This window comes from Dermacentor albipictus, chromosome 10 (genome assembly GCF_038994185.2).
Source record: "Dermacentor albipictus isolate Rhodes 1998 colony chromosome 10, USDA_Dalb.pri_finalv2, whole genome shotgun sequence".
Taxonomy (NCBI): domain Eukaryota; kingdom Metazoa; phylum Arthropoda; class Arachnida; order Ixodida; family Ixodidae; genus Dermacentor; species Dermacentor albipictus.
The window spans coordinates 29,066,563-29,093,661 of record NC_091830.1 but is presented as its reverse complement, the minus strand read 5'-3'; the positions used below and the strand labels follow the sequence as shown (position 1 = coordinate 29,093,661).

General features: G+C 46.9%; 1 protein-coding gene across 3 annotated transcripts in view; it reads right to left on the bottom strand.

The window, feature by feature from the left end:
• Positions 1 to 211: 211 nt before the first annotated feature.
• LOC139050690 (alpha-(1,6)-fucosyltransferase-like) overlaps positions 212 to 27,099 on the bottom strand; it is a 41,431-nt gene continuing 14,543 nt past the window's right edge. For 2 of the 3 annotated variants that reach the window (XM_070527299.1, XM_070527300.1), the window contains exons 2-10: positions 20,374 to 20,572; positions 19,054 to 19,139; positions 16,418 to 16,571; positions 13,599 to 13,713; positions 11,837 to 12,101; positions 9,766 to 9,955; positions 5,851 to 6,024; positions 3,402 to 3,555; positions 212 to 1,419 (exon numbers count right to left, since the gene is read on the bottom strand). In XM_070527299.1, the coding sequence (XP_070383400.1) occupies positions 1,045 to 1,419; positions 3,402 to 3,555; positions 5,851 to 6,024; positions 9,766 to 9,955; positions 11,837 to 12,101; positions 13,599 to 13,713; positions 16,418 to 16,571; positions 19,054 to 19,139; positions 20,374 to 20,564 (1,704 nt within the window). In that variant the 5' untranslated portion in view covers positions 20,565 to 20,572 and the 3' untranslated portion in view covers positions 212 to 1,044. The remainder of the gene's footprint in view (positions 1,420 to 3,401; positions 3,556 to 5,850; positions 6,025 to 9,765; positions 9,956 to 11,836; positions 12,102 to 13,598; positions 13,714 to 16,417; positions 16,572 to 19,053; positions 19,140 to 20,373; positions 20,573 to 27,099) is intronic. The other variant, XM_070527301.1, reaches the window with a different exon arrangement.

Below are 27,099 nucleotides of genomic sequence, written 5' to 3'. Positions count from 1 at the left end.
TATCTTCCTTTTAAATGTATCAAAAACCCATAAACATAAATAAAAAAATTCTGCTTGTACGTATTCCTTGTAAACGGTCGGTTCCTTTCGCATTGATGGGTAATCACCACGTCAAGCTACTAAATAAGCAGCTTTTAGTAATTGCTTCTTTCTTTCATATAAAATAAATAAAGAAAATTCAATGGCTCGCAAAGCAAATCAGGCGTTCCCATTCATACCAGCTGTTGCAAATTGCATATATTTCCAAAATTCTACAACCAGCACTCACACAGGTGAAAATAAGTTCTCCCACCCAATGTAGCGGTACTATATACAGCAGTGTATACATCGCATAAACTAACACCCATGGTCTCCATAAAATCTTACTGGCCCATCCACTCACCGCAATCACACTCTAAAAGGCTTCAATAAGACAAAGCGTGCTTATGCTAAAACAACCAGCTCCTCAATAACCCAACGTATCACATTGCACGCTTGTGGTCCGCAATCAACACGTGCTATTCCCACAGTGCCCCTTCGCAGCTAAGCGAACATCATTTCACGGTGAAACTGGTATTATGCATCAACACTCGTGGCATCGCAAAGCCGGTACTCGCAGGCATCTCCTCGTGAGAGACATCTGTGTAGTGTTGCAAAACGCTTCACACTATGATTCCAGTGTCAAGCTCCTCTCAGGTATCACTGAAAGTACGACCAGTGAGCAATAACTCTTAGGCAGCATCTTTAGGCACCAAAACTATACATTCATTGCCAACATACTGCAGAATCCACAATAACAGCATGTTCTTGTCCCCACTACCAGGAGTAAAGCTACGTCCACCTTGTAGGACACTTTACTCCAAAACATCGGCCTTAAGCTCTTCCCCGGTGTTAATGCAAGCACCAAGGCACACGGCGGAGCACATCCTCATATTGAGTCATGGCAGCTAGGCCTAGCGCTGAACAGAGAAAGCCAACCTAAGGCAGCCCAGTCTCGTAGGAGAAGGGCCATGTTGATGTTGTGATCACTCTGCACACCACCCATTCACATTTGTACATACAGGACTACCGTCGGGTCTGGTTTAAAGACGCGTAGGGAGCAACGGAATATGTTCGCACCGTCTTGAAACGTGGGAATACCATCTTGTTGCCATCTAGTTTGGAGCCTACAAGACGGCCCGTGTTGAAACCGTCCGCATACATCTTCTCGCGTGCCTCCCTCAGTGATGCCTTCGCATCGGATCGCTCCACTAGGGCACCTGGAGCCCTCCACTGCAGCTCGTTGCCGAACACACGCTCATTGTGGTACAACGTTCGACGAGGAGGGAAGGGCACGTAGGCGTAGAAGTACTCAACATCCACCGACACAGCCTTTCCTGTTGCGTCAGCGCCGGCTTCGGCATACCGGGCTTGCATCAGCTCGTAGGCGACACGGCAGAACTGCATGAACGAAGAAGGATGCTTGTAACACCATAGGAGAGAAAATTGTGATAAAGGCGAAGGTCAGACACTATAAGTGACTGGTAAAACACGAAAACATATGCGCTGGTTGGTCATATCACTATGATTAAGTGTCTTTTTGCTTGCATGATTTGATGTCCCTGCGAAGCTCCATTTAACCCCTTCAGGAGAGGCGCGCACGACAGTACGCACAGCACCTGAGAAAAAGAAAAAGCACTAATGAAAATATTATTTAGGGTAGTTCGCGTAAATCTAGTGTACTTTGCAATTTTTAATCTGAGACTTGTCATTGGGCATGAGCTGAAAGTGCACTTGCGCATAGTACTTCATTAAAATGAGTTCAAATTTGTATGCCTAAGTGCTTGTTCTAGGTGTGAGTATGTAGTCAGGTTCACTAGTGTCATTGTTTTAAAGCGAATAGCTTTCCTTGGCTCTTTCAGCCCGTTTTCGCGGTAGGTAGCAAGCCGGACTTGGGCGAGGGAAGACGACTAAACCTGGCGAAGGAAAGCGCACGCGCCCGTTGGCAAGCGGGTAGCGGGAAGGAACCGGAGGTGAGGTTGTCACTCGTCCGTGCGCTCGCTCGTTCACCGCAGGTCACGGTGACCGGCCAGCTGTGGCCAGCCCATCACGGTTTATGTGGCGGACGAAATTCCGCAGCGGATTCTCGCCCACGGAGTCTACACTGCCAATGTAGGTGAACGTTCTGTCGAACGCTGATGACGGTGATTTCGACACACCGAGGAGAGAATGAAGCCGACGCGTTCGCTACCCACTGCTGTCACAAAGGAACTCTAGAAAGGCAAGGGAAGGAGCCGACAGAAGGTGTGCGTGCTCTTAGGCAAACGAGCAGCAAGTATGCGCGGCGAAAAAGGGGAGGGCGAGGGAGGCACAGCAGCTCACTCGCTCGCTCACTTGCTCGTTTGTTCATTCCGTCAGGCTATTCGCTTACACGGACAATCAACATCAGTTTTCAGGTGTTGGCGTAGTCTTGCAATCAGGCGTAGTCTTCGAGTTGCTTGATAGGTGCTTTCTACAGGCGCTAGACATGAAACAGTTCAATATCACAAAATTTGCATTTCTTCAGAGAGTTCTCGCCTGAAGTGCTCAGATGGTAAAATTAACAAACATCAGTGAAGCATTAAAATTTCCTAATCTTATCTGCAGCTGTGCACTTTACAAGATTCCGATGATCAATTGTGAAAAAGAGAATAAACTTAAATGAAAACGTATCCGCCAGTTTTCCTTCGGGGCAGGACGGGAGAGAAGAAACAATTTTTTTATGCACAGGAGCAATTTGTATCTGAAGGGGTTAAAACAAACGTCTTACCAAGACTATACTCTTATTAGCCAAAGAACACCGCACTCGATCACGGTTGTGGAGAAAGTGGGAGCAACATTGCCTTAGTAACTTGCCACGCTTAAAATGATGCTTTCTTGCATTGTTTTCTTGAGGGCACTTAATATAGGTGCCTGCTCGACTTCGGACGTACAGAACTCAATCGGAGGCCATCTGGCGTTACATGGCAACTGGGAAGTATGCTGTTGTAATGGCAAAAAAAAAGACACCGCAGGCATCTGGTACGTCACGTCGCCGAAAACGTTTGGAATTCCGATTACCCATTCGAATCATGTCCGTGATTACGCGTTTTTTTTTGCACTTTGCAGGCTGGGATGTTTGTGGAAGATCACCCGGATGTCGTTTGAATATGGAACATGCGGATCTTTTCAGCACGTCCATGGGACACTTTGTGTCGCCTAGGATCACTGCACTGCCAATACACTGCAATAAGCGGCCGAAGCTGCACAAGCATATCGGGAGAAAACCTGAACAAAGCGGTTTGTGAAGGACCCCTACCAGTTCACCTCAATTAAAAGCTACCGGATACCATCGAGTTTACCGAGAAAGGTAACGTATTTGTGTAAATCAGTCGCCAGCAGAAAAAGCAAGCCCGTTATCTCACCCCAGAAGAGAAGCCGCACACTAGGTAGTCCGACTCAGCGAGCAGGTGAATGTCGATGAGCATCCCACTCAGGGCCGAGCTTTTCGTTCGAGATTTCAAGTTGAAGGCCTCATCTGCAGAACGCTGATTCGAGATAACCAGGTAGCTTGGAAACCTGCATTGTTGAAAGTAGGAATGTGCAAATAGTGTTTTGTTCCAGATGAGGTAATCTCACCAACACCAAAAAACAGATGGCTTACAAAAAGGGTTTCAGTTAGTTTATATCCCTGTACATAAAAGAATATGGGTCATAAGCTCCATTTTGAATTGATGACGTGTTTTTGAAATTGTAGCTTCCTTGTGGTCACTGGATAATGTCTGAAACGTCATTATTTTATTACCTTTTTCCAATAGTGAGTTAACATATGATAGCATATACACGAAATTTGAAAAAACTTCGACAATCTACACATCAAGAGGCATTATAAACAGATGTCGAGTTCATCCCGAATGGGACTAAAATATTCAAGCATTGATGTCACCAGTTAGTAGCTTCTACTACTACATCGAGACATTTTTTTTACTGAAATACTTCAGACAAGTCCATATGACAACAATGCCACCGTTCTGCAGATCAATGAAGATTACTTCTACATTTCTGCCGCTTTTGTGGTATCTAGTACCGTAACTTATGACTTGTTCAAATAGATTTAAAGTATTACCGACACACTCTTTCTAACTCTTCGATTCCCGAGTACAAGGAAAATCCATGACCTCTTAACCGCAGAAAAAAATACAGGCAATCCTCAGAGTCCCTAACCGATGCAATACGGTAGGTTCCTAGCTACTTCATTTCCCAGGAAATGGCAGTGTCGCGAAGCCATTACGCAGAAAGTGGTCACGTGGGAGGACACTGCGATGTTTCGGCACTCGGGGGACATTTTTGTTTGCTCGGTAGTCTACTGTGCTGCAATCCATGTAGCGCCAAGTAGCAGTACAACAGACAATCAAGCGAGCCAACACGAGTCACAAACGCTTGCGATGTCCGGCTCCCACGTAATTATCTTCTGCGTCTGACGGCGCAGGACAGTCACCTCCTCGGAAACGATACCGCTACTAGCTTTAGAAAAGTTTAAGTTGTCTATGGGCGCTCTCAGGCCTGCCACTCTTCGTTCAAGGGTTTAGATCAACAAATTTCAGTTATTGCAAGAAACTGGACAGTGCAAAAATATCTAGTCAGTAGTCCTTGAAAGCCGTTATGGCTGGTAGACTGTATTATTTCACCAGTATTTTGTAGAATATATTAAGTCACGGATAAACAGTGCACTACGTTGCAAAATAAATGACATATTTTTTTACCGATACGCTCAGTCTGTCAATGTAGACTCCACTGTTAAGAAAACCAGAACGAAATCCAAGGTTATGAGGCCCACGTTATTTGGTCATCAGTGCTCTTGCCCCACTGGCATGATTTTTGTGTGCTAATAACTTGGCTACTTGCTTATTTCAGTACTCCTAGGTTCTGGAAGTATTAGATTGACAAGTGCGTTCATCGCACACAAATTTTTAGGCGGGGCTTCTTGAAGGTGATTGCACCGCTAAATGCAGCAACGAAAGAGAGGACACGACTCCTTCAGGTGTTCCTTGTGTGTGATAAGCAACAATCATGAAAAGAGCTTGCTACCGCATGCAGGAACCCCAACTTTGAAATTCATGGTCGCTGTGAGAAGAAACATTGGCTGGTACTGAAGAAGCTGTCTTCGTTTACTGCCCAGCCTGCGATCGTCATGCAGGTCACGCTGCCCACGACTAGCGGAAGCCAACACCAATGGCAAATGTCACTTCGTGGTGGACGCCGAGTCAGGCAATGAGCAGATTTAAATGCTTCAAATCACTTTTTTTTTGCAAGTGATGTCAAAGCACCCTGACGCATAATCACGTCATGCCTTTCGTATTTCACATCGTACGAGTAAACCACAGAAAAAAATGTTTACACATGAAATGGCACAATGAAACCAACCGAATGAGACGTTTTAGAAGTTAATGACATCTTTCATAAGAAGTTATAACATTCTTTAATAAATTAAATATGGCTTATAGTTATCTCATTGGCTGGATAATTACTACACAGAAATTATCCTAGTAGCGAGACAGAACTCATAAGTGAACACCGTTAGTCTCATAACTCTACATTGTATCAGTTCCTTTAACAGCTTGTTTATCTTTTGTTACGACACCTTGAAATAATGTAAATCACTCTGAGGAGTTTGACATGTAAAAGTAATCTCCTCAAGTCGCTGTGTTAACGTACCATGCACCATATTCACATACCTGAGACACCGAAATGACCAGTACAAATTTCACGCGTGGATGAAAGACGAGCACACAAGCGCTACTGCTTCATACACCGAAATACCAAGTGGAAAACTGCCATTTTTGACCACTGCCGCAATTATAAATGTTGTCTTACTTTGATTTTATTGCACTAATGACTGTAGGGTCATCAGTAGCGATGAATACACGCTTCTTGGGAGCCACTCCCTTGAGCGCAAGGGCACTGTAGAACTCTTCGGCATGCTGCATATACTCGGCCACGTCATGGTATGCAGCTTCGCGCTGCTTGTCTGTGCGCCGAATATGCATCCTGCAAGGCAGAAACAAAGCAAGATCATTACAGGTATTCTTATTGCGCACATCTGTAAAGCGGTCACGACAAAATCTACCAATCAGCCATGCAAGCACGCTGTGTACATCCTTCTGTTGTTAATGCAGGCATGAATAAATTAAGACATGGATTAATGAATGAACACATGCATTCATCTATCCATGAATTCATTCGGACCATTAATTTATCCACACACCCAGCCATCCACCCGCCTACCCAATCACACTTTCTCCCATGCAGCTACCCGTCTACGAGATCATGTTTAAGTTTAAGTGTTTTAAATGTTTAAGTTTAAGTGTTTAAGCATGTTTAAGTGTTTCGTGTCTGAGCATTTAGAAACGTGCTAGCATAAGCAAGTATGAAGGTTTTGTTGGATTTGAACGGTTTTCAAATGTGTTAGAACCGTGCCGGGCCAACAGCACATTTCAGATCCGTTTCAAATTACTGAGATTTTCAATCATATATTTTGGAATTATTGCACTCAGCCTAGCCTTTACATTACCAACGCGAAGTCACTAAGCTGCGAGCAGATCCCTGCTGGCTCGGTTATCTTATTGCGATAGCAGTTATATGGACACTCCACGTGCATTTCTGCCATCGCCATCGGTGTCACCATCGCCGTGATGTCTCGCGTAAAGTTCCAGGGCGATAACATCGTCGCAGCGCGCCGTATGCCTATGTGCGAATGAAAGTGTGCGAGCGTGAACCGACAATGGTGGCTCAATCTTGCGCGCCCAAGAGAAGAAAGTGGGGCGGCAGTACGTCGGCTTCCGTCGCACGCAAGGCACCAGGGCGGAGGGAAAGAAGGGAGGGGACTTCCACTCCGGCGGCGACTGCGCATGCCACCGCCACCCGGGCCCTACCTTCAAAGCTATCTGCCATGAGTGCACAGCCTAAGTGCACCAAGGGCTAATCGATTCATGTGCGCTCTGATCTCCCCGTTTAGTTTGCGTTGAAGCGATAGGCAGCACGAAGGTGAATTCGCTCGCTGCGGCTGCCGCGCTTTCTCACTCCAGCGTTTTGACAGAGAGTGTGCGCGGTCATCAAGTGATATGCGTTCACGTGTGAACATGCGTGCGTGAACACCACGCTTGTTAATCTGGTTAGTAAGCGAATGTTTACAAGCTAATACGGCCGATAAAACTATACTGTCTTTAGTTCGTATTGCTGTCTACAAGTTTGCTCTCGCAATAGATGCTTCACCTTTCGGGCGAAACTGCGACTTTTTCAAAGGTGAAAGCCAGGTGCACGGCGCTTTTTAAATGGAGCTAGTTCTTATCCTTAGGTTGTTACAGACTATAGTGCACGCACCAGTGCTCGCCGCTCAATCGGTTCAATCGCGCAAGGGACGCCCTCTGGCTTCCGCTGCGGAAACGAGCGTTGTGCGCCTACGTGTTGGTGCTCGTGCTAAGCAGCTGTCTGCACACCACGCTGTGGCGCATCCACTGGCCAGAGCGGAACTGACAGTGCGTGCCGAGTTAACTGTATTTAGCCCTCTTTGACCACTGAATAACACCAATGGTGTCCTCTCGGTATCATCGAGGTACGACGCGTACAACGTGACTGGAGACGTTCCACATCATCCCAGCGTTCTCAGAAGCAGTCAGCGCAAAACCAAACCTTCTCATCGCTTTCCATGCCTCGCATTTGTGTGAAACTGTCAATTTCTGCCCTTGAAATTAAATTCCGGGGTTTCGCGCGCCGAAACTACGATATGGTTATGAGTCACGTCGTAGTGTGGAGATTCCGGATTAATCTCGACCCCATGGGGTTCCTTTAACGGCCCCTCAGCAGGTCTGGCCATTTTGGACTGACAAGTGCCATGCATACAACGCGGGCCAACGATCGTGCCTGCTAAGTATTACATTGCTACGCATCACGGAAAGAGCTGAAATTTCAAATCGAACACCATTTGCCTTTCTCCTCGCCGGTGCCGCGCTCCCAGCCGGAGAGCCGACGTATACCGCACAAGTGCACCTACGTACATTGCACTCCTGTGATATCGCTCGCAGTGACACGTGATTTCGATAATGGGCAACAACTGTTATTTCTGTAGTCCTTTACTTCAATAGACAACATACAGTTCAGATAAATAATAAAACGCACACACCGAATGTCTGCGTGTTCTTGTTTTGCTTCGCACCGCAGCAAGATAGATGTACTTCCGTTTTGTCTGCTTGTTCCCATGTCGTGCAGTCGCGCGCGCAGACGACGAAAGCATGTCGTTTCCTACGGTGTTCTAGCACGCGATCATGTTCTATGAACTGCTTGCGTGTGCCTCAGTATTCGCTTAGCATTGACTTATACCGCTAGTCAAGTGTTCTCGTGCACAGCACCCAAAGTCGTGTGCTGCGCGAAACGAGACAAGCGCTGCAGTTCGCACGCGACGCCGTCAGCTTAAGTGCACCGCGCAGCAAGAAAGCCAGGGGAAGAAAATGGAGGCGGGGCCCGTGACGTATGCGTCACATGATCGTCGAGCTCCCCTATGGGAGAATGCAGGGAAGGAACTTCGCTTGCGGAGGCTGGACGGGGCAAGTGGAGAGAATGTCTCTCCTGGTAGTGGCCCTCGCCTCCTGAAATCATGTGTTCGCGGCACTGAAATATTTCTATCTCGGCTGTTACCAAACCAATGTGAAAAATTCTTGCGGCACAACGCTTCCTAGAAGGCACACAAGATGTTCCAGCGTATAACCGAAATTTGGTATGTGGCCTGGTGAGGGGCCCTTTCATCATCATCATCATCATCATCATCATCATCATCATCATCAGCCTAGTTACGCCCACTACAGGCCAAAGGCCTCTCCCATACTTCTCCAACTACCCCGGTCATGTACTAATTGTGGCCATGTTGTCGTTGCAAACGTCTTAATGTAATCCGCCCATCTAACTTTCTGCCGACCCCTGCTACGCTTCCCTTCCCTTGGAATCCAGTTCGTAACCCTTAGTGACCATCGGTTATCTTCCCTCCTCATTACATGTCCGGCCCATGCCCATTTCTTTTTCTTGATTTCAACTTAGATGTCGTTTACTCGCGTTTGTTGCCTCACCCAATCTGCTCTTTTCTTATCCCTTAACGTTACACCCATCATTATTCTTTCTGTAGCTCGTTAACGTGCGCCAAATGTACGGTACACGCAGGATTTTACATTTCGCTCCCATCGAAATGCTGCCATTCCATTTGATCCCGCGCTATCGGGCTTAGCAGCGCAACACCACAGCAGCTACGCCCCCACCAAGGGTAATTTTTTCTTTCAGCTTTTCTGCATTTGTTCCCTGCTAGATGTAGCCAGAAACCGGAAGTCAATTCAATAACACAGCTAATCAGCAAGGAATATGCTGCAGCAAGCTTCTTTCTTTTGCTACTTGATGATCAATGTTATATATGTTTAATGATGTTTTCCAGGTCACCAGGCTACCAGGCTTTCCAGCCTACCAAAGCTTAGTTGAGCAAACTATCATTCACGTGTTGTCCAAGCCATATGTTGTATGTCATTCGTTTTCATATAACATATGCTGTATGTTGTCGAAGCCATAGACTTGGCCATTGACAATTTGTTTCAACTGCAGTTTAATTTGCTGCAGACTAAACTGGCAAGTTTAACACTTGGGCAGTGCATTTGCTACCGAATTCGAGGCACCACGTTTAGGAGACTACTGATGGGTCTTATGGCACACGTAGTGTGTTAAGGCAATTATTATAAGTATGCACCAAGAACTCACGCTACAATAGGATGCTCATAGCCGTTCTTCTTCTTGAAGTCTTCCATTAGCTGTCGTGACGAATTCTGTAGCCGGAGAATGTAGGCCGTGACCTGGCCATACCACCAGGCATAAGGATCCCCATGGTTCGCCACCAAGTCTTTCACTATAGACGCGGGCAGGTCAAGAATTTTGCTACGCTCCTCAACACCTGAAAGTGACCAAAAAATTATTGAAATTATGGGGTTTTACGTGTCAAAACCACGATGTGATCATAAGGCAAGCCGTAGTGGAGGACTGCAGAAATTTGGACCACCTGCGGTTCTTTAACGTGCACGTAAATCTAAGTACACGGGTGTTTTCGCCTTTCGCCCCCATCGAAATTCGGCCGACATGGCCGGGATTCAATCCCGCGACCTGGTGCTCAGCATCCCAACACCATAGCCACTAAACAACCACGGCGGCGAACGCCTGGGAATGAAAAATTGCCAAGCGACAAAATAGGCCTACAGAGAAAGCAATTTCAAAACGTCGCAGAGATTCAGAGGGTAATGCGGATCTAGTGGGTTCACCTCCGACAGGCAGCAAGTTGTTTTTTCCTCATCTTTCATTTCTCTTTAGCTTATCATTCTACGCTTAAATTAAAAATTACAAATAACTTCCTCCATGCATCCCTTGGCTTCTTATCTGTCGACTTCATGTGGCCGCGACTGGCGAAAACCGGGATCCTCGGTTCTCCTTCTTGTCATTGAGAATTAATTTAGGACAGCCACACTTGCGCCTACCTTTCTGTGGCAATGAAGGGAAAGCTACGGAGGCAAGGCGCGCACAATAGAGCGCTTCTGAAAAGAGTCCCACGTTTTCATCCCATGTTAGGTTTAGCTCGGGAAGAGAAAACAAACCGTATTAGCAGCAGTTTTAAAAGACAATGGGCTGCGGCGCAGCGACTACGCGCCCCGCATCGGACGCGGTGAGCGTCAAGCAACGCACCGTTCGGCGCGGCAACGAAATGTGCGCCTGAGCAAGCGACGCACGCCTGAGCCTTAGAAACAGCTCGTTTCTAAGGCAACGCCGCATTCACTAGAGGCTCTCTTGTACCGCTTTGAAGCATCCAACTCGTGGCTCAGTGGTAGCGTCTCGGTCTCACACTCCGGAGACCCTGGTTCGATTCCCACCCAGCCCATCTTGCAAGTTGCTTTTTATTCATGAAGTGCCTGCTGGGATTTATCGCTCACGGCCAACGCCGCCGACGACGACACCGACGACACCGGCTTTTCTGCGACACGAGCTCCTTAACGCTGTCGCGTTAAAAAGGACAAAACAAGCCACTGAAGGTAAAAGTTTACTTATTTTGCGCCTTTTCCCTTCCGCGTCTGGGAAAACGCAAAACCGTCGCACGTGGAAGCGCGTCGATTCAGCGTCTGTTCCGAGATACCAAAAGCACTGTCAAACGCTGGCGGACTGCGTGGCCCGGTGAGAAATGTTCTGAAACTCCGCCCCCGCAGCTTTCCCCTCATTGCCACAGAGACCTGTCCGAGAGTGTAGAATGCTTGCTCGGAAGTTAAATAAAAAGCCTTCTACATGTGAGAAAGCTGAGCGGCATTTCCTCATGCCGAAATTATAAGTGGTTCCCAAAAGCACGCCAATGAAATTCTCCAAGTAAGGAGAGTTGCACATATAAGAAGTGTCAACATACGGTTCTCTTATAACCTCCTTGAGCACAACATCAGTTTGATGTAGGTAACTAGTACAACTTTCACAGAAACCGAACACACTCATGAAATAGCTCCTCGGCAAAATACTTCGCATCTTCGCAACTCAATTAACAGTCATTTCTCGAATTTCTGCAGCCGTTACAGTATAGATCTAAATATACGGCAAAAGCAAGAGTTAGCAAGCCCGCACACATGTGCACACACACACACACACACACACACACACACACACACACACACACACACACACACACACACACACACACACACACACACACACACACACACACACACACACACACACACACACATACCCTAAAGTACACGTAACTGAAATTACGGTCATTGATGACACAGCAGACGATGACATCACTCACTGGAATCATATCCCGGGTAGCCAGTGACGATCATGTTCTCAGTGCCAGCGCCATTACAGGACCGGCCCGCAACGGGCTGGAACACCTCTGACCAGCCTGTCTCACCAGGCGCATAGTGCCACGACGTACTGTTGAGAATCAATGTGCGCCCCATTTGCAGGGCTGCCACAAAGCACCACAGCACGTCATGGACACCAGCTGCAAAGCCCCACGGGTTGTCCAGGAGGCAGTGCAGTTTGGGCGCTGACTCGCAGTCACCGGGATTCTGTAAGGCAGATAAAGAATTGCAGTTTCACACAAGATGCGGCGGTATGACACCATAGCTGGTGCAATGTTATACGCAGTTGGACAGTTTCTTTAGGTATATCGGTTTCAGTATGCTTACTCCACTGTGCCCGAGCAACCTGCTTTCTAGGAGAAAAAAAACATTCTGCCATGCCGAACGTAACAAAACCGAGCTCAACAAAACGGATTGGTCGGCTAGTTAGTATTGCATGTTAATTGTTTTTAGCGCAGAGAAACGCACGACAGAAGGCACACAGGACACAGGCTCACATAGTTCACATCGCCTTCCATTGTGGACGTAGTGCTCCCCAGTTGTGGACCAGTGGAGAGACAAGGTTATGTGTCCTGCTTTTTCCTACTTTGCCTTCTAAATTTTACAACTGGCTTCAACGAAGTTGTTTCACCTGCTGCAGTGTGCCGCCTGTCAATCATACGAGCTCAAGGCATGACAGCGTTCTCCAGACGCATTACCCAGTGTCTGGAAAGGCTTCCAGTAGATATTCTTTAGGGACGCACCACTGTTAAGTGGAGAATATTCCTGAGGTGAGCTGAATTTGTCCATCAGGCGTTCTTTGCATGTCAGTGAAGGATGTCATGACGACAGGCTGGAAACTTTGCACGCCAATGTCAGGACTGTTCGCTCAGCTTTTTTGCTGTAACTTGTATTACGTTCGCAGAAGACGCTGACAGATAAAACGGAAATAACGCCCGCGCATCAAGTTGAGCTACATAACCAGCATTTGTAGGCCAGCACATGTAAATGCAATGTATTCCATGATATTCGACTTGTTACGGCAAGGCTCATTGACCACACTGGTCTAACTGAAGTTCTCAGAGTAACCTACGCCGAAAAAATACGCATAGTAGAAGATCTACATACGCATCAGATATATTAGCGCCCACTTATTTTTCGGACATATAAGAAAGCATGATTCGTCGCGAGTAAATGTGGAATACCAAGCCTTTGGGCTGACAATCATTCATCTGTAGGCTGAAAAAGGTCCAGCTGCTTTTTCCCATGGACGTCGTTTGTAATATATTGGATACCCGATAGTCGTGGATGTCCTATCTGTCTCCGAAATACTGCACGGATATTGCGACATGATTTTGAAATCCCATGAACGAAGTGTCTCCAATGTGTTTAAATCTTCGTGGAGTGTGCATTGTTGCACGTTGGTGCAAATCTTGTGTCTAGTTTAACAATTAAAAAAATGCTTTAGAATTTTAGCAACTATTGCTTGTTAGCTGTGTTTTATTAACCTATTTCATACTCCTCTTTTAAAGAAGTTTTAAGAATACACAACCTTTCCTAATCTGCTGGCACCTCACACAACTTCCAGAGAAGTACTTAGTCCTGGATCCATAACATTTGTTTGCATTTCTTCGTGGTCAAGGAGATTATATATTTGGGTTATCTGATAGGTCTTCACAGGAGTGCCAAGGACAAGTAGAACAAGCACCAGATAACTTGCCTTACCTGAAGCCGTTCAATTTCTTTCCGGACGAAGTTCCGTAGCTTGCGCATTTTTTCCACACTTCTGTCGACAGCTTGGTCTGTCTTTTTGATAACTGCTACATCTGCCTCCATAACCCTGCAAGAAGAAGTGGCAATAATAAAAAGATATTAACACCACAAGGGTGCTGCATGTCAAATGAGCGGCGAGAGAAACGTTCAGCAGCTTGAAAATCCAATTCAACAGAATACTTCCTTACTTCGTACCTCTATTTTCTAACGGTGCTGCGCCTTTATGCCGAAACTGCAATTTTTTTTGTGCATCCAGGATTCCTTCGGAACTAACTGCGGTTACGCGTGACGGTCAAACCATTTCCATGGACTGATCGCGAAGGTAACGTAGTCTAACACACTGCGGTGAAAGCCTCACGGCAGTACCGCTTCTTACCAAATGCTCCTTGCGGAAGTTACACTCATACTACAAGTTGGCTCCCGCTTCCGGGCAAGGCATGCTGGCGACCGAAACGTTACGCGTATAGTGCCAAATGGCGCCACAAGTACCCCCCTCCCAAAGCATGCTAAACGCATTATTGGATATTCAACCACGGAGCTTGTTCCTCGTAAATTTTCTTTGCGACGAATCAAACGAGTACACAGGTTCAAATAATCAGCTTAACCGCTTTCTCCATGACGGGAGCCTCCTCCACATATATTTATGCACATTGTAAATATGTGTATGGGCGAAAGCGCACCGGAGAACTAAGATTTGCCAATTCGCTGCGCTGGCTCCCAGGTAGAATGCCTACTAGACGTCCACCGTAGGCGAAACTACTAAAACTTGTTCTGCCATTCCTTTTTTCTTTGCAAGAGCCCTGTGCGAAGAGTAGCCATTCTGGAAACTTGAGGAGACAGCGAGGTAAGCCAATCATAATGGGGCTTGAGCCGTTGTACATGGAGATGCTATAGCATGTGCGGCGGCGTATGTAGAAGAAAGCGTCACTGGCTCGATTTTGTAGGTGAGAGAAGTGCAAGACGAAAACGAAACCGACGCATAGAAAATCTGTTTTCACAAATTACATGGAGCCCTCTCAGGCCTGCCAGCAAAGTTTCCGGGATATTGAGGCGAAGTGCCTTCACTTGACCTATAAAAATAAAAAGACGCAAAATTCATGTTAGTATATTTTTTTAATGTGGTGAATTAATGGACACATAGGGTTCCATCCTGGGTATTATCATATTCAGCTCGGTGATGAGGTCATGTCATAATCGCCATCCTGCACGCTTTAATTAAACTAGTGGACTGCTACGGCGTCCATAAATGCATCAAAATGCCCCGATCACAGAAGCTACCAATACGACGAAATGTGACTATATCCCGGATAACACTCATAATTGCAGAAATCGAGCAATGTGCAGCTTTGTTTGTAGACGAATTTGACCGGAACACATGCGTGCCGACCCGCAGACGCATTAGGTCCAACTATATAAGATACCGTCGTGTACTTATTTTGTTGGAGAAGGGCACGCATTCTTTTAAAATGCTTGCGTAGAGCACACAGCTTTTGTGGGATACATGCACTTCATTCACGTCGTTTGAACTTTAGACGTAGCAAAGAGATCGTGGGGCATTACTTTGCGAGATCTGTAGATGACGCTAGATGTCTTATAGTGGCTGTTTGATCCGCACCGATGGCACCGGCTGTTGGAACCTCAGTGCTGACGCCCGTTATTGCATATGGGTCGCAAGCCCCAAGGGTAGCGTAGGCCTGGCGGCCTGGGGCACACTGGAAGCATCCGAAGGTCCCAGCAAAGCATGAGGCGACTGCTAACAGAACAACTTGTTTATTCTAGCATCGCAAAGAGCGGGCGGTCAGGTCGACCGAAGTAGAGAGACGGGAGAGCACGTTACTCAACAGCAGAAATCGGAGCCTCTCTCTTGGCGTCCGGGGGCAGCTGCTCTTATACTCTCGGAGTTGAGAGCAAGAGGGAAGGTCACGAGATGACACCACGTGACGGCAGCGACGGACGGACTGAGAGACACGTTGGAACAAGGAGGTGACGCATCAGACGGGCCGGCGCCGGTCAGACCTCCTCGCTTCACACTGGGGGAGCTCCTCTCCCCGGCTGCCGCGCTTTGACAAGCGTGGGCACACACACACACACGCACACACAAAGACACGTGGCACTGAACATGCCGGGACGCGCTCGGCGGGGCGCGCTCGCGGCCGCTCCGAACGGGCCAAAATGTCCGCCGCTTGGAACGAAGCTCCGGCGTACGTTGCATCCGCGCTGGCTTTACCGCGCGTCGTAGGCGAAACGTAACATGGCTTTTAACGCACCCTGCTGATGTCCCAGATTGATATACCGTAAGCCACCTCCCCCCCCCCCCCATTTACCCGGCTTTCGGCTCCCCGTGGCACCTCCGGCCAGGGGGAGAAATTTGCTCATTTGCCGAAACCATAAACTGACAAGTCTCTGACAACTACAAGTTCAACTTGAGGCAAAGTTCATCTGGTGGAAAGTTCGACAGGTGCAAAGTTCACCCCGTGCAAAGTTCACCCGGTGCAGAGTTGACCTGGTGCAAAGTTGACCTGGTGCAAATTTGACCTGGTGCAAATTTGACCTGGTGCAAATTTGGCCTGGTGCAAATTTGGCCTGGTGCAAATTTGACCTGGTGCAAATTTGACCTGGTGCAAATTTGGCCTGGTGCAAAGTTGACCAGGTGCAAAGTTGACCAGGTGCAAAGTTGACCTGGTGCAAATTTCACCTGGTGAATCGAGCACGCAATAATCGCGAGCACGCACGTCACTGTTCATGTGCAAAACGCCCGCACCCAAGCGCACCTGAGGTATTCGCGTGCCTTGACGAGGGTCGCAGCTGCTCGGCTGGCGTTCCCACTGCCGGAGGACTCCGACATGTGACGCACCAAAAAGTCACGCATCCCAGCAATCGTGGCTTCCAACCTGGCCAGTCGCTCGACGTGGACATCATCCTTGCCTGTTGGGAGGAAGCGTTGCTGTAGTGTTTTTTTGAACACACTTTAACACCGCTTAGACATGCATTTACGCCGATTCCAACGACTTAACACCAGGATGTAATATATAGGTGGTTGTTTTATATATTTTTGCGCTTTGCTTGAAGTCAGCGTGCCAGATGGCGCCTGCCAGCCGACCAGACTGTCGTGAGTGGTAATGTGTATGCAGGTTAACATAAAACTCGAGTTGTTTAAAGCAGGTAACTGACAAGTGACATATAAAAACGATATGTCGCCTTACGCCGAAGGCACAGCGATGTTTGAAGCACCTAGCGGCACTGGTCTCCTACAACAAGCTGACAGTGTTCTCGCATTGCCAGGCTCTTCTCTTTAAGAAACGATATGTGTAAAAATAGGTCAAAGCTGATGATTTCGCTGAGACTATACCTTAACGTGAGCATAATGTCTGTGTCCGTAGAGACGACGCGCGTCTATTAGGCTTTAAGGAAAGACGAACATTTGGTGCTTTAAGCTTACATGCATGGCTGCGGCAACAGAAATGAAGATTACAAGCAGTACGCTTCCTTGCACAACGTCCCTGTTCTCGCCCATGTATTTAGTCCTCTTGTTCAGTCGCGCTATGGCAGCCATAAATATGCGCTCATGATTGTATTGAGCTTAGTAATACCTTATCGTAGTGAACATCCACCAACTAGTAATAAACCTTATAGTGGTGAACGTCCACCAACCAAGCCCGTTCACAGCTTTACTAAATGAATATATGTGAACGTAACCAATCGAACAATCATCCATCTAATTAAGGACTGCATATAAAATCGATTAGTGTTGCAAGTTGCCCTCGTTGGTGTGTCAGCTTGAAGGTTTTTCAGTGTAGCGCAGCCAAGGAGGTAAAAGAAACATTGCCGCAGTGAAGGGAGCGGCCCGTCAAATGAAGCCGCCGCGTCACCATATCGCGGGTAGTGGGGGGGGGGGGGGGGGGGGCGGAGGGGGGGGGGGTGCAGAAGCACTTCAGTCACCGCAGAATGCGTTTTTCGGGTCTTCATATCTTGCCATGCTCGATGCTGTTCGGATCCCAAAATCTGCTAGCACGCTCGGTTGTTTCTAGGAAAGTTGACGTCAAGCAGTTGATATGTCAGCATTATCCATCTCATATAAATAAGGTTGCATATTAGCATTGCCTTGCTCTAGAGTTTAAAAAATATATATATCTCAGGCTGAAAGGAAACGGCCATCACCAAAATTCTGAGACCATCCATACAACGAGGATGCTAAAGTCACGGCTAGACCTGCTGATAATGAAGATAATGAATAATTATGTTTCTTGTATGTGCTGCTACTTCTCACGCTACATTTTCAGTTTTTAATTGCTTTTTGTTATGACAGCTTTCATGATTTATCAATTTCTACGCTGCATTAAAGGAGGCAAAGAATAATTTTTTATACTTTGTGGGACTGCATAATCACATGCCGATAAAATGGAAAAATTCCCCAGTACTCAAATAACTGTGATCCGGAGACTTACAATATGGCTCGCCTCATAGCCCACGGCGTTGCAATACAACCTAAAAATCCGTTAAGCAAGTAAAAACCGCTGGAAAAGTCGGCGAACAGCGCTTCCAAACCCTTGGCCAGCCACTTCTTGCCCCCCGCAAGATGGCCGCCGCCGGCTTCACCCGAGCTCATAGGTCGGTATGGGCGGCTTCCATTGCACCAGTTTTTCTTTTACATTCTTGAGCGCAACCAGTGCAAAGCCGCAGAGGGAGAAAGAAAGACACACATGCTCAGCACTAAGGATAAAAAGGCCAGGCAGACAAAGTTAACATCCCATTTCCCCCCCCCCCCTTCCCCCGCCCTCACCAGGCGAGCACACATCACCTAACGTCACAATATCTCCGTTACGTCTTAGAAATCGGCTAAGAAGAAGGCGCGCGTAGCACAGTTCACAAATATTTAACTCGCGTGCGCCATTCGAATACAGTGTCAGAAGATACCGCTACTAGCTCTGCTGATCGGTCCTCCACAGCGTACACCGTCTGGTATTGCGGTAAGCGTCTACGCAATATACCATCCTTTATACAAAGAACTGAAATTGTCGAAATCAGCACTTACGTCAAACGCTTTTACAAGCAGGACAAAACCGCCGTTACTAGACGAATGTGAGCATGCCACTTTAATCTCATAGTGAACCCCATTCCAAACCCCTCAGAAGAGCAGGGGGAGGCTATTCTGCTCAGCGATGATCCTGACCGTCAGCACTGGCTGGTGGGGAGGGCCAGCGCAGCAGCAATAACCAGTGGACTACCGGACTAGGCGGCCCACCCACGAGTTCTACGAATATCCAGCAAATAAAGATGTTTTCAATCAAATCGACGGATAATCGACGAACGTACGCTGCCTGAGCAGCTTTCGAACGCGTAGTGCATAATTAGAACGAAGCCACACGTCGAAACGAACCAGGTCTCGAGAAGCGTAAACCATTCTCACCAATCAACATTGTAGGGTCGAAAGTCTTCGCGCCTGCGGAGGATGGGTTTCCCTGGATTCTCAGGGCAGGGGGCGCTTCCGTCGAACTGAAACGTAGAGGCAACTCCATAAAAAGACCGTATCCACCGATTAAGATGATGACGTAAGACCGTCTATGCACTCAAAATAATCCTTCTATGGTTGCTGGGTTTCTGCGGCGAAACATACTGGCTATTGCCACAGGAAATGACGGTACAACATATTTCGGGTTTCGCGCCAAGACCCCCAGTGCCCGTGGCGCCGCGATGACGTCACGGGCATCATGGTCATCGATATAGGTTCCCGCCACTTTCGCACCCGTTCCAGTTCCGATTGAACAACACTCTACAAAAAAAATACACTTTTTGTAAGTGTTAACTCGAGCATTTACACATTTCGTCACAGCTTTCGAGGACGTATTTGTAATCACTAAGGCCGAGCACATAATTTCTGCTAGACGTACGTGACTATTCTCACTCCGCTGTTAATGGGCTATCTAGAGGTTTGATTTAAAATGTGTGATCAAAAAGTTAGTCAGTGAAAACTTGTTTATTAGCCACCATAACACTACCATGTGTCTCGAAAGTAACGTAAACCATCAGCTAATCTATCTGACGCTATGGAATTGCACTATGTGTCATAAGATATTTCCTTTCTATTTAAAAATTCGCCTTTATATTAATGGCTGCTACACTTATTTTCACTACTCCTTGGCCATTTCGCACAAGTTTGCACTTCTTATGCAGTGGGAGAGAGGAGGAAGGGAATGCGTAGTTTTCTCTTACACCATGTATGCAAGATTGCTCCGGAAATAATGATCAAACTACAAACACTGACTCACACACAATGACAAGGCTGTCTCTGCCGATCCTCTCATTGCTCTCTGCTCATTTAGTAGGAGCATCGCACGCGTAATGCGAAGACGTTAATTCGTATCCCATCTGCCGGTCAGTTCATTCTTCATGCACTTTCCTTTCCATTTATTTATAAGTTATTTATTAAATTAGAAACTACAAGTAGTTTCCCTTATGCTTCTTTCGTGTAATTGTTTGTTGGCTTCTTATGATTTCACTGCATATATATATATATATATATATATATATATATATATATATATATATATATATATATATATATATATATATATATATATATATATATATATCAACATCGACGCCGTGCGTGGCTTCCGACACTACGCATACACTCTTTTTCTTTTTAACACTCACAATGTTAACATATTAAAAAACGAATGAAACCTCTTTGGCCGAGGACAGCTGTCGATTAGCATTGTCCACTCACTCGCTGTGCGACGAGACGCCCAACAGCCCGAAGGCTATCAGAGGCGAATCCTGCCTGCCGGAGATCCGCACCTCGTACCGGAAGCTGCGGCACGAGAACCCGGTCATGACGATCAAGCCGAGGCACAGGCACATCGCCAGGAGCACGGCGTTGATGGTCCTCGCCGACAGTCGATTCTTTAAGGATAACATGACTGCTCCTAAAATGCGGGACATAGGATGCGCTTAAAAGAGAAGTTCAATGTAATGATAACATCTAATGCAAAATGTTGTGCTATCTCTCTAGAAGCCTCACCGCGTCAGTTTTATGCCAGAGATCACTTAGTTGCAGAAAAAAATGGTGAATGAGGCACCCGCACATATATTTCGCAAGCCAAATCGCACGCGGCATAAAGGCATGCGGCGGCGATCTTGGAGGCGACGCTTTGCAGGCGCTAATGCCTGTTCTCAGCTGGAGAGAGGGTGTCACCTTGAACGGTTTGGAGACGGTTTATAGGTGAATTAAGAAGTCAACTTTGCCCCATTTCGGAACACTTCTTTAACATCAAGTTAACGTCTCATAGCATGTCGTCATTTTGCGGCATCCTAAATTGATTTCATAAATGCAAAACGGATCCTTAAGAGGATGAAATCCCGATTCTGACGTCACGTGTGGTCGTGCAGAAAAAGCGCGCCAGCGTGTCTCCATATCTGACTGAGAACACAACGCTTTGCGTATAGTGCTTCGAACGAGAGTTAACACTACAAGAAACTCGTATGGCTGCATTTGCCCAGGTGCACAGTGAAATGTTTTAAATTCGATTAGCGCATGATGGAAACATTGCAATAATAACTTGAAAATATAACGTATTAGTTACGAAATATTGCTCACGAAATATTACTTGCGAAAGTTCGAAAATATTAGCCACTAAATAAATCAAGTTTCAGAGTATCGCATTCCTTTTCCCCGCACCGCCTGCGCTCCCAGTTGCTCTCGCCGATCACGTGGTTCGTCAGCGGCATAGGGCTTCCAAGCGCCAGCCGGCACACACATGCTGTGGATACGCGAATGCTGTGTTTAGTTGTTTGTAGGTGAACTGAATCGACCGTTCACTCTAAGAACAGTTTACACCCTTTGACGTGCCCCTTCTGCCACACAACCATAATCGTCATCTGCCTTGATGCGTTTCCTTTCTTTAACAGTGCGAGCCCGGAACTTTCCAGTAACGAACGGCACGCGCGTTATCAGCATAGAACACTTTACACCCTTTGGAGTGCCCGTTCTGATAACGCGCGTGCCGTTCGTTACTGGAAAGTTCCGGGCTCGCAGCGTTAAAGAAAGGAAACGAATCAAGGCAGATGACGATTATCGTTGTGTGGCAGAAGGGGCACGCCAAAGGGTGTAAACTGTTCTTAGAGTGTTGGCTGCAAGTCACATTGTTTAGTCTTCCCTCTCTTGATGCCAAGTGGCTGCCCATAAAGCTGCAATAACATGGCTGAGACAAGAAAAGCTAAACTTTTTTTTTTCATCGCGGAAGTGAAAGGTTGCCTGAAACGGCGTGCCATGTCATTGCACTGAATTGGGTAAAAGAACCTTTTATTGGCGTTTCCTGCCTCCTTAGATATGTTTAGCTTGAACTTTTCAGGTGATGTTTGCGCAACGCACTTTTACTGGGCCGTGCGCAAGATTGTCGCGATGCGCACGCTCGAAGGGGCGCACTTGGATACGCAACTACTCGGGAATGCCGTTGAGGGCCGTTTTCATGCGCGCTAAAGAATCTCAAGTAAAAGGCTCCGCGACATCGGTATTGAAGCTGCAAAACGCGGACGTGCTGCAACAGGGTAACTGGCAAAGCAAACCAACGAACGGCTTAAGAGAAATCCCGTTGACTATATAGGTTACCCTGCGGCAAACCACGCGGCAAAACTGACCTGGTGTAGTTCTTTAAATTCTGCTGTTCCACGCGCCGGATCTACAATATGATTACGACGCACACAGCACTGGAGGAGGCCGGAAATTCCGACCACCTGCGGATCTTTACCGTGCACCAAATGCACGACCCACGGGCAATTCTTGCATTTCGTCCCCGTCGAAATGCGCCCGCCGCGACCGAAGTCTGACCCGAGACCACGCGTGGCTATTAGCCGTTCTTATCAGCCAACCATAGCCGCTATATCAATGACGGGTGATATAGCTCTTATTCGACATTGGCGATAATTAGGGAGAGGCAGTGACCTGGATGAAATATCTCTTGGCGCGTGTCATGCTTAGCAGCACAACACTATAGCCACGCTAAGTCACCATAGCGGGTTGTATAACTCTCAGCCGATATGAGCGATAATAAGGAAAAGACAGCGACATGGAGTGAGAATAGAATAACCATTAGTTTATTTCCTGCGACACACCTAGCAACTCCCCGAATTTCTCGTAAAGTTTACAAATTTGGGCTCATTCGACAATTTTACGAATGCTGCGTCAAGTTCGATGTAAAATAAATTTTGTTCTTGAATACGTTTTGAACATGCTTAAATATCGGCCGGTACAAGATTGCAGTTATCTTCGGATGAGTTCATGGAGCCGGCAAAATCGGTAGCAGGAAAAGCGCTGACAAATCTCAGCGTGTTCCGAAAAAAAAAAAGAAAATGTCAGTTCCTGCTGCTCCTATAGTTTGTTGCTGCTTGTGTGAAGCGTCTAAAGGTACATTATTGTTAGTAAAGAGTGCGTGATACAACAATGTAGGTAAATGCATGCCATCCCCTCCTCCCTCTTTTCCCCCAACGCGAGATATTGTTACGGGGATGTTGCGAGTATCGCAGATGACGAGGAAGGACAAGGAACAACTCCGGACCGTCAGGGTTGGTAGTGCGGAGCTAGAAGATGCCGTCATGCAGCACGAACATGCGGCACGTGCCATTGGTGCGGCCAGATTGATCTTCGGCGATGGTGGACAGTAAGGATGCGTCACCGGTGTTGTTCAGCGCGTATGTCGGTCATGTCAGTCAAAGCCATCACGCAGGTCACCGGATCATGCGCAACAGGATCGGCAGGATCCACGGTGTGACGAGAGAGGCAGTCAGCGTCCTTGGGGAGGCGTCAACTCTAGTAATGGACACTAAATGAAAATTCCTGGAGCCGCAAAGCCCCGCGACCAAGCCGTCCAGTCGGGTCCCGAAGGCACGACAGCCAGCAGAGTGCGTGATGCTCTGTGACGACTGAAAACGCGCGACCGTACAAATATGGCCGCAACTTGACCGCAGCCCAAACTAAACCCAAGCATTCCCGCTCGGTAATAGAGTAATTTCTCTCGGCAGGTGACAGCAGGCGGCTGGCGTACGCTATCACGCACTCGGTACAGTTCTGTTGTTGGGCGAGAACAGCACCGCTGCCATGGCCACGTGCGTCAGTGTGGACTGCGGTCGGTGCAGATGGATCAAAGTGGGCAAATATGGAAAGGGTGGTCAGAAACCCGATGAGAGCAGCAAACGCGTGAGCCTGCTCGGGGCCCCATGAGAATGACGTGTTCTTTAGAAGATGTGTCAAAGGCCGAGCAACGCCGGTGAAGTTTTTGACGAAACGGAGCAAGTAAGAACACAGGCCTTCGAAGCAGCGCACGTCCGAAGCAGAACGTGGCCCAGGAAAACTGCGTACAACGCGTGAACCTCTTTCTCATTTCGTCCTTCCGTAACAATATTCTGACCACCGAATATTTGCGCTACATACATGAAGTTCAGAGGTTAGTGTAGGTACACTGTTATGTATTCCAGCGCACGACGTTATCCCATAAGGTCGATGTTGGATACGGACCCTTTCCCTGGCATCACTCGAGTTCCCGGACCACATCCAATCACCGTCGCATTCCAATAAGGGCGCGCCGAGCGCGTCTACCCTAGGGTGCCTCGATGCACCCTAGTCTACCCCGTTCCCGGACCTGTCAGACAAGTTGGCGACGCCCGTCTGAGGTGCCACACGTCGAGCTAGTGTCTCCACCCCTGCTTAACTCTTCCCGAAAGTGCAATGGGAGCCTGGCACGGTTCCAGGGAGTTGATCTTTGACACAAGCAAAGCTGTTTTGCAGCTTTGAAAGGTCGTTCGAAAACAACCCGTCTCCTCTAGTTGAGCGCGTTGAGGCGGGAAGGCAACACCAAGGCAATGCCGGTGGTAAGTCACCCGTCCGACAGTGGAGCCCTTAGAGTGAGCCCATCTGCCGAATGTGACGGCACTTGTACGGGCGCCTACCATTGGAGGAAAATGACGACACCTGAGCGGGCTCGACGATTGGCCGAAAATGACGTGACCCCGAGAGACCGAAGGGGTTAAAAGCGGGAGACAGGGTGAAGAGACATTCATTCCTTCATTCATTCATTTTGTCGTTCTATTTGCCACGGGCCGCAGAGTTCAATTTGCTGTCGGCCATCGATAACTTTGACTCTTCATTTCTTTGTATTATTACTGTAAATAATGTAAATAAAGCTTCAGTTTCGTCTCAAAAATCCCCCTCAACGTCGGCCAACTCCCGCACTCAACGGCAAGATCCAATATCGGCCGGCATTAGGGTAATGCGACCGCCACAGGAGCTGAAAATCAAAATAGTGACATCGCCCTCGTTCAGTAGTGAAACTTCGGCAACCAATTTCAATTTCTCATTAGTGCACGCTCTATCGTAGCTGGTTTCAGATGCGCATATGCTGCAGTCATGTCTTCCCGTGGTTGTAAGCTAATTTTGACATAATGAAAAATTAACGTTTGAATATTCGTTCGTTTACACTAGCGCGTTTTTTTTTTATTGATATGATATAAGGAGATGTTGGCGCACAATTTAAGGCGCCGGCTACTCCTCATCTCTTGAGTGGTTCCGTCACACATCGTACAGGGTTCAAGGTTACATATCAAATAGTCTGTTCACCCAAGCACCAGGACTTATCACGCAGCGTTTCCACAGGAACACTATGACGTAAGGAACACATGGTACATACAATATACAATGTATATGTCTCCACACTTATGTAGATGAAAGTCTCAAAAGTACAAAAGATATTGCCGCCTAATAACACATTGTCTAGTCAGCGGGTGGTACATACATCGTGTAAATGCATTATCACATACAGTTATCACGCAGCGTTTCCACAGGAACACTATGACGTAAGGAACACATGGTACATACAATATACAATGTATATGTCTCCACACTTATGTAGATGAAAGTCTCAAAAGTACAAAAGATATTGCCGCCTAATAACACATTATCTAGTCAGCGGGTGGTAAATACATCGTGTAAATGCATTATCACATACAGTCACAACAGAACAGTCAACATAATATAATTCACAAACAGATGGATATACACAGTGACAATGAAATGAAGAGAACAATGAAAGTGCTAATAACTTCCAGCAATGCCGCTGTCTTCAAGAAAACTCTTTAGTGCTTTTAAAGCGCTCTTCTGCAAGGCCGTTGTTGGCCAAGGGCCCAAAATTTTCCTTAAACTGAAAGGTCTGCGGTCTAATTTAATTAGCGCTGATTTAAGTCGGCTTCTTGGTGTGTCGTGATGGGGGCAATCTAGAAGGAGGTGATATATATCTTCGTCTACAAATCCACAATCACATTCGGGGGTTTCCGCACGGCCAATTCTGTGTAAGAAATGCTTTGTGTAGGCAGTGCCTAGCCTTAATCGATGAATAAGGGTTTCCATAGTTCTATCTAATGACAATGAAAATTTGAATTCAATAAATGGATCAATATGGTATAAGTCCGAGCTCTTAGAATTCTGGTCAAACCAAGTGTTTCTAGACATTTTGAGAGACGTTGTCCTTATAATGCAGCGTAATTCATCCTTTGATATTGGGAGTGGAGATGTATCATCTTTGAGGTGTGCTTGTCGTGCTGCTTCATCGGCTGCTGTGTTGCCAGGAATGTCACAATGCCCTGGTATCCACTGGAATGCTATTGCATGTTTCGCTTCGCTTGCCTTTGTGAGGTTTTTAAGTGTTTCGTATATTATACTGTCACTGAATGTTTTCCGCTTTGTGCTGCAGAGTGATGTTAGAGCCGCCTGTGAATCGCTGAAAATTACCCATTTTTGCGCTTCTGTTACTGACAATATAAATTTTACCGCACATAGGATTGCGAACAGTTCAGCCGTTGTGGACGAAGTCGCACGAGATAACTTAAATGATTCTTGTTTGTTGAGGTGCGGTATAATGAATGATGAAGTTGAAGAGGTTGCTGTACTGGAGCCGTCTGTATAGACGTGTGTGTATCCTGAATACCGCATATATATCTGGTACAGCGCTAGTTGTTGAGCAGCTCGAATGAACATGTCTCTTTTGCTGAATATCCCATCTACTGACAATTCGATTTTTGGAACTGTAAGCAGCCATGGGGGATACTCGATGTCTGAGTTCCAAAATTCATTTCTTGGCAATATGTGAAGATTTTCTTGAATTTCTATATGAACATAACTTCTATCTCGTTTCATTATGTCTAGAGCCAATGGGTGGTTTTTATGCTGGGTTTGAAGACGGAAATAATGCCGGCATGTTTCTGTAGTTCGCATAACTGGAAATGGTGATTGGCGAGCCTCAGCTATTACAAGAGAACTAGAAGTCGCTCGTGGAACTCCTAGACATAGGCGTAGTCCTCTAGCTAAAAGTCTTTGAAGTCGCTCTTCTTAAGTGTGGGAAAGTCCGTGTAAGATGGGCGCGGAATACGCAACTTTTTATCGTATTAATGCATTGTGAACAGTCAGCAT